The sequence below is a fragment of the Gavialis gangeticus genome, unplaced genomic scaffold, assembly GCF_001723915.1.
Source record: "Gavialis gangeticus isolate Ggan-Ray unplaced genomic scaffold, GavGan_comp1, whole genome shotgun sequence".
Lineage (NCBI taxonomy): Eukaryota > Metazoa > Chordata > Crocodylia > Gavialidae > Gavialis > Gavialis gangeticus.
In genome coordinates this window covers 1,920,432-1,929,064 of record NW_017728964.1, presented here as the reverse complement: position 1 = coordinate 1,929,064, position 8,633 = coordinate 1,920,432, and the positions used below count along the sequence as shown (strand labels likewise).

The window sequence follows — 8,633 nt, the reverse complement described above, 5'->3', positions numbered from 1 at the left end:
GTGGCATAAATTCAATCGACTCCCTCAACACTGCCTGAATAGAAATGTCAGTGCCCCTCCCAGGCAGTTGGGTGTAAATTTTGGATGGAGCAGGAATCAAAGGAGGGTGCAACCACACCATTGCTCATGCCCTGCCTCCCCAGCCCCAAATCCACCCCTGGTGGGAAGGGCAGTGAATTTGATATATCTTGGTTTTTCAATGCTTTTGATACTGTTTCCCAATATATTGTCATAATGCTTTTGATACTGTTTCCCAATATATTGTCATTAGTAAGCTAAGGAAATGGAGGCTAGATGATAATACTGCAAGATAGATATATTACTTGTGGGGATCATCATGCACAGTAAGAAGATATCAGTAGCTGAATGCCTCTCTAGGAGGAGGTATCATGTGGGATTCTCCACAGGGGTCTGTTCTAGATCTGGTGTTTCTTAATGTCTTAATTTGTGATTTCAAGGATAAGGATTGAGTGCACTTTGGGATTTATAGATAACATCAAGCATGTAGAGATGTTTTGAATATGAGGTTTAGGATCCAGATAAGCTACAGATATATCCAGAATCAATTGAATGAAATTCAGCAAGACAAGTGCAATGTCCTGCACTTATGACAGAACAATTACATGCACAAATACAGACTGGGGAATGACTGGCTAGGCTATATTTCTGGAGAAAAGGACTTGGGGTTACAGCGGACAATAAACTAAGTAACAACCGACAGTATGCCCTTGTTGGAAAAAAGATCAATAACATACTGGCCTGTATTAATACAAGCAATGCTTGCAAAACAAAGGCAATAATTCTTCCACTCTGTTCAACACTGGTGAGACCTCACCTAGAGGGTTAACTGGGCCTAATACTTCAAGAAAGATGTGCACAAATTAGAAAGAGGCCAGCAGAGTGAAAAAGTTGTCAGAGGTCTGGGAAATGTAATTTATGGCAAAAGAACTGGAATTATTTAGTCTAAAGAAGAGAAGAGTGATGGGGGATTCAATCACAGTCTTTAAATACATGGCTAGTTATAAAGAGGATGGGTGATAGATCAAGGGTTAGCAACATTAGAAAGCAGACCACATTATGGCAGATTAAGACATTTCCTCATGGCTGATCAAGATTCTTGTTCAATTATTTTCCCATTCCAGCAGCAAATTTGGACACTGTGGGCGCGTCTACACATGACACTACATTGCCTTAGCAACATGCTATAGCAATATAGCATCTGTGGGCAAAAACCGTGATGCCACCACTACATCACTGTAAGAACTCACTCCCTCAGTATAGGTGCTATGACAACGTAGCGGCTAAAAATAACTGTGCATGGCCAGCATGGCACAGTACAAGCTGTTACTGCACTGTTATTTAGGAGGTCCAAAAAGAAGTATTAAATATTAGCGCAGTAACAATGGTGCTGTAGGGTTATGGTATAGACATGCCCAGTGGGCACATCTGCATGAGATGCTACTGCACAGTGGTTAGTATGCATTTATTTAGTACTTGTATAAGCAAGTACTAAATAAATGCACAGTAACTGGAGTTACTGTATAGTAGCTCCAGCAAATGCCTTTTAAGTGATGCTACTGCACAGTAACCTAATACTGCTGTGCAGTAGCATCTTGGCATGATTTTTGCCATGTGATAGTACTGCACAGTAGTATCAGGCTACTGCACAGTCAGCATCTCATGTAGACACACCAAGTGAGATACAGTGCTCTGAAAGGCCTAGACCTAGTACCTTGGTTGCTGCTCACAGAAGCAGAAAAGTGAGAAGTCCAAGAACCCAGGTGACATCAGATAAAAATCTGATATTTTTTCTCTTGACTAAAAAAAAAAAATTACATGCAATTAGTAGTTGCACAGAATGCATAATCCATTTGAAAATGGGCTGATAATTAATTATCTTGCCAACTATTTTAAACAGATCTGCTTTATTTACCAGCATCTGGTAGTTGAATAGGAAATTATGTTTCCTGAGATAGGTCAACAGAAGTGATTTAATGTATCAATCTCTGAGAAGCAAGCATGATATTATTGTAGCTGGGTCAATATTCAGCAATTAGATTTAATATTGAGAAATATATATAGCTGCTTACTAGTATACAGAAATCATGAGAAGTATGGTCCTGAACTAAACTACAAAGGCTTTGAGCAGAAATTAGGCAATAATAAAATGTGTATCTATCTATCTAGATATATTGGAAGATTTATATATGAAGATATAGACATATTGATAGATATATAGATATCTATATATATCTATATCTATCTGTCTAGCACTATAGATATATCTATCTATCTAGACAGATAGATATAGATATTTATATCTATATCTATCTATATAACTATATATCTATGTATCTATCGATATATCTATATATCTGTATCTTCCAATAAAAAGAAAGAAAAAAAAATCCTGACACAATCTACAAGAAGGAAATAATCAATCCATTGGGTAAGACATGGAGACAGATGTCTTAGGAAAGCCTCTGGCCAGTATCCTTGCATGACTGTACATACTGCCTAGACCGCTGAGCGCAGTTTGGCCTAGCAGTCTTGACAGGGTCCCTGTCTGGAAGCTGAGTCATATTAGCCTGGCTCTGAGTTATGATCAGAGATACAAGCGAGTGTTTTAAATTAACAGACAATTAGAAAACAGAATCCTTTTAATCACTTAACTAACTTAATGAAGAATCAAAACTCCGGGTCCTCTTTTCTGCACATCAGAACATGTTTGCAGGTGTTTAAATACATTTGTGTGTGCCTATCACCAAATGCATTAGTTTGGACATATTGATGAGTGTCTACCAAAAATTCAATCCTGTTGCCTCTTCCAGTTTCTGAGACTGGATTCAATAAAATACCTTGCCCTATGTGGTAAATTTACCATTCCTGGTAGTAGTACCATCAAACAAGCTGTGCTGCTTCCTGTGGGCTGCCTCCTAAACTGGAAGTAGCATAATCATGTTGGTAGGGCTTTTCTGATTAGTTAATTAGCATTGTTGAGTGACAGGGCCAGTGAGGACAGCCAGTGTCCTATGATTCTTTTTGAGAGCTTTTGGGTTTTGTAGTGGGGTGGGGAGAGGCAGTGGCAGTGGCAGCACAGGCACAGCTTAAATCTGCTCATCACCAGCACAGTTGCTTGCTGCTTAGCCACAGTGCAGGTGCTGGCATAGGAAACTGGCAAAACCCTGTGACTCCATGAGCCAGATCCAGAAGCAATCAGACTAAGGGTGCTTACATTTTTTGTGTGATCAACCCCCTGAAAGCACTTTACAACCGTGACATAACACATGTGCATGGCTGAAGAGCGCTTTTAAAATGGCTGATCATGCGAAACATTAACCCTGGTCAAATGAGATGTTAATGAAGGCACTTTAAAGCAGAGCACCTTAGGGAACTTCTGTTCCCTCTAGGGTTAACTTTTCCTGCTTTGCGGGATTGTGCTCGTGCTTGCAGGGCTATCAGTGGGGAGAAAGAGGGGGGAGGGAGAAGGAGCAGGCAGCAGCTGGGTCGGAGGTGGCAGGGCTCTAACCCATGGCATTTTGTGTAAAGCACCATGAGTTAGAGTAGGATCCCTAAACATCTGTAGGCACCCTAAGTAAGGAGTATCTAGTAGTCCCTCTGCAGGGCACAGACTCCTTGATGTTGCAGTTAAGCGTCTTGATAACCTTCTGTTCGATCAAAGAGCAGAACTGCTTTCCTGTGAGACTTGGGCCCCCCTACTCATCTGAAGTAGGGTTCTGTTTTTGACCTTGTTCTTTCTTGGAAAATTCTGTATCTGAACAGGAGTGGGAACTGACCAGGGCTTTTATGGATGGGGTAAGATCCATCAGTTCTTTCACTTGCTTGTTTCCCAGCACATGGTACTACAATACTAACTGCTCCGAATGTCTGTTGGGAGATGGGAACAGATATAAAATGGACGAACGTTAACTCAACAGCTTTGTGTATGACTGATTACCTGTACAAGACCATGGCTGTTTCCATAACCTATGGAGTCCTTCCACCCTTCTGTCTGCTTAAAATGGAATTTACATGCTATGGGCCACATACAGAGTGCAGTCCTTGCCAGTTCTTGCAGTCCCAAAACACATTACTCTCATAAATGTTATTCAAAGAACAACTTGCATTCTAGCTGTTTTTGTTCTGTCATCTGTGCAGCTACCTCAAGGTTTTGCACAAACACCTACCATAGCAGTAGCTCACAGGAAAAAAGGCTTTGCTATGATGGATCAGACAGTGCCTCACAAGAAGCTATAAGAATATAAGGTAACATGATCATCATAGGACAAGTACACTCCTGATCCCTACCTCCTAAAGATTTACTTTTACCCTCAAGAAGGAGGGGCTTATAACCTTTCCTTAACCCTTGTTTTTTAAATCTTTGTTATTATGCTGTGGATATTTTTTGTGGATTTTTTTATAAATTATTAATATTTTCCCCATTTGGTGAAAAAGTATTTTCTTTCATTGCTTTCAAATATACTATCTTTCAGTTTTCTGGCATATACCACTGCTGTATTATTAAAAGGTATTCACCACAAGTGCTTGATGTTTCTTCCCTATACCAGACATTATTATGTGTATCCTTAGCTCCACAAAGAGCTGATAGCAGAGGGTAGGAAGCCAGATGGAACTTGAAAAACTTTCGTGAATATTTTTTCCATGTAATTATGATACTTTTGCAGTAGGAGATGCTATTTGTTGAGCAACGCTTCAAAATGTAACTGTTTAAGACATAATAGGGCAATTTTTAATTCCCTCATGTCTTCTTTTCAATCATTAGTGCACATGAGGGATTCACAATGCTGTAGAGTCTTTACCAGAAAAAGCTCCTACCTTCAGTCCCAGATCTAGTTCTTTAAGTGATCGCTTTATCTCGTTCGTGAGGCTGTTCATGAGTTCACATTCCTGGAAGGCAACCACAATATATGGTGTCCTCTCCTCAACCTTTGCCATCAGTTCTGGGATGTTAAATTCATCAGTCAGTTTTTCTAGAATCTCATCCAGAGCAGCTTTTACCTATTTGTCAAAGAGAAAAGAGAGAAGTCAGTGAGTGACTTTCACTGTTTCCTCTACCAGTAGTTACCTGATTGTTGGAAGAGAACTCTGGATACTTACTGCATTTGAAAGAAATCAGTGCCTTACTAGCTCATGTATGAAACTTCCCACAGTAGCTTAATCCATCCAGCTAAAATTCAAATGTTTATAAACCTTAATGTCAAACAAGAACTTTTTAAAAAGATGATTTAGAAATATCCATGTAGCACGCCACATCATACACTCCTTCCATCCACATTGGCACTGATGGTTCTTCTAAGATCAGAACAGTGTGAGAAGATCAATGTAAGATGATAAAAGGTGCTATAAATAGGTAAAATCAAATACCTGTGACCCAAGACTTCGAAGTTTGCAAGCAATTCTTTCATGTTTTAGTGATTAAAATAGGTGATTTTTTCAAATGGAATTTCAAGCTGAATTTTGTATTCTATACAAGAAGAGAAGTGGGGGTGGGGGGAACTTAATGAATCAAGATACTTCCCGTACCTCTTCCACACAGTTTGATTCAGGAACAGGACACTAAATCTCTCACAATTAAGCAGAAAGTATACCAGTAAAACTCCAAAGCTATGAAAGATTTTTGGCTTCTAAAAATTAAGAACTTTCGTGGGTCAGAATGAGATCGAGGATCTCAAATGTATTGACTGAGATTTTTGGTCCTTTGTACATGCCACAAAATTGGCCTTTAAAGTGGATTAAATGCCCTTTTGCACCTCTTTAATGTCATTGCTGTTTGCATGTTTGGCAGTGTATTCCGCTTTAAATGACTTTGGTACGTAGCAAGATAAAACACCTCCAAGGTATTTTAGTTTGCTACCTACCAAAGTGCAACAGTGCACAGGGTGCTGGGAGCTGACGTGCTCACGGCTTGGTGGGCTTCACAGAGCTCAGGAGCTGTGGGACCCAGTGACAGCCCATGCAGGTATGCTGCACTGAAGAAAAAAAAATAGAACCAAGCTTGATTTTTTTTTTCTGCCCAGAGCCTGCCTGCCTGCCTGCCTCAGCTGTGCAGGGCTCCGGTACTTCCCTCTGCAGTTGCAGGGGCGCTGGTGCTTTCCTCCATGGCTGTGGTGCCCCCCAGGACTGCCTGGGCTGGGTGCCAGCAGGTAGGTGCTACCTGAGGGCCCCCCCGTGCAGTTCAGGGACCATTCAGCCAGCCAGCAGCTTGCCCTCCCTGCCCAACCGCTGCCGAAGAGGCAAATAAGGATTGGGACCCTTATTAGTTTGGTTTAATTCTCCCTAAATTGAAGTGGTGTTTTTAAAAGCCCACTGTTTAAATTTAGGGAGAACTAAACCAAATTAAACCCCTGTGGCATGTACAAGCAGCCTTTGTGTCATGGGGAAAGGGGGCACTGAGGACATTTTATGCATAGATCTATTTCACCAACTTCTTCCCTGCTCAACTTGCCTGTGTGTTGAAACACAAACCCAAATTCTATTTTTTGGGGATTTTAATAGGAAAGCATTACCTCAAATAGAACTTCAAAGCTGTGACATGATAAATGTGGAATTCAAGCATTAATGACAACAGCAAAAAGACAGCTAAAAAACATTTGCAAATGGTATTTGGAATACTCCTAAATAACTTTTTAAGCAAAATTATTATCAGTAAATCTACTGGAATTCCTTATTCAGATTTTCCCACTTGGTTATTATTACATACACTGCAGTGCATAGACTTCAGTTCTCAGCCTTTTTGGACTTGAGGCACCTCTCATTGGACTTGAGGCAGTCCTTTATAACTTTTGTGAATTGAGTGGCAGCAAATTTCAAAAACTAATTTATATATTGGTATGCTTACTTCCTTGCAGAAAGGCTGGGAAGTGCAGATGGGGAATCATTCAGGCAGAGGCAAGCCTGAGCCTGTGCTTATCCGCTTAATTTATATGTCCCAGCACGCTGCCTGAGAATCACTTCATACTCTCAGGGGATGGATACACAGAAGTTTAAAGGGTAGCTTTGGCTTGTGTTTAAATTAACTAGCTCATGTACAGATAAGAGAGTAACAAATGCATCACAGAGCTTAGCACAGGCTCATTCCCCAAGTATTTACTTAGTTTCTCAGGAAGATTTTGCTGCTTGTATTGAGCTGTTTGCTGACTTGGCTACACAGCTAGAAATATCTGAGCTAACCAGTATAAATCTAACTTACATAAGTCCATCTGAATTGCAGTTATAATTCTGAATGTGACACAGAGGGCATATCTACACGTGCACTTACGCCAACTTAAATTTACTGTGCAATAAGCAGAAATAGGCTGGTGTCTACATGTGCAGGTGTTAAAGTGCATTAATGCTGTGTTACTGCGCAGTAAGGCATCTACACATGCGTTATTGCGCAGTAACTGTGCAGACGTAAATTTGATATCTGCATGGTGCAGGTATCAAATTTACTCACAGATTGGCTTAAGTCACCATATTTACTGTGCAGTATGGGTACGCACATGTAACCACACACCTATACTGTGCAGTAATTTTGGTTATTGCACAGTAAATACACAAGTGTCAACATGCCCAGACATTTCTAAAATGTGGTGCACCATTACACTGACACATTCTATTCTGATCTTCTCATAGCCATTGAGTTCTCAGTTACTATAGCATGGCATTGACATTTGTCTAGGTGCTATGTGGGCTCTCCAGAGCCTGAGGGAAGTGGCAGCCTCTCAATTTCCTCTCCATTCCTTGGAGATCTCAGAACAACAGCAGAGTCTCCCTATGCCTGAAGAAGGATAGGGAGAAAGATTTTTGTGCCCAAAAGCTTGCAAAGAACTTTGTTCCAACTACTCAGTTGGTCTAATGAAAGATGTCACATCTGCTCAAAGAACCTTGCCTGCCTATTTCCTTAGACCAACATAGCCAAAACCAAAAAGCCTCTCAATTTACTATTCAACATACTAAAAACTCAACAAAAAACAGTTCAAGTTTCCCCAAAAATAAATAATCCCCACGCTAATTAACTCTTTCTGTGGCTTCCAGAAAGACAAGGAATCTTCAGCTTTAAAGTGTACAAAACTGTTCACAGCTTCCATGTTTATAGTCTCTCTCAACTGAGTTCTGATTAGCTATCAAGAGGATGAATGTATGGATACTGCATATTGCCCCTAATGTAAACAGAAACAGTCACTGGGTGTGTCTACACATTCATTAATGCCCCCTAGTTACTGCGCATTAGGTTTAGTGCTTGGTTAACCAAGTACTATTTCAATGTGCAGTAACTTGTGCTACTGCGCAGTAGCGCCTCAGCACATTTTTGGGGGGTTTTTTTTACCCTTACTTCGAAGTGGTCTAATAACACTGTAGTAGTGTATTAGCATGGTTTTTAACAGCACGCTACTGTGCAATTGTGCAGTGTTATTACGCTACTCTGCAGTAAGCATCTCATGTAGAAGCACCCTCTGAGTATCTCATGTAAATACTACACATTCCCCTTGTGCCCTTCTAGCTAAATTGCTCTGTCCTGTTCTCTACATGTGTAAAAAAGGAGAGGTTTCAACTAAAACTCTTGTTTCCCATGAACTGCACCTTTCCCACTCTTTCGACCATGGGCAACTGGTGCCTCCTGATTCTGGGGG

The 8,633-nt window shown here is 40.6% G+C and overlaps 1 protein-coding gene across 1 annotated transcript in view; it reads right to left on the bottom strand.

Moving 5' to 3' along the window:
- Nucleotides 1–8,633, bottom strand: part of DNAH9 (dynein axonemal heavy chain 9) — a 609,139-nt gene that overhangs the window by 39,069 nt on the left and 561,437 nt on the right. The window contains exon 65 of the mRNA XM_019501495.1: nt 4,837–5,019. Within this exon, the coding sequence (XP_019357040.1) occupies nt 4,837–5,019 (183 nt within the window). The remainder of the gene's footprint in view (nt 1–4,836; nt 5,020–8,633) is intronic.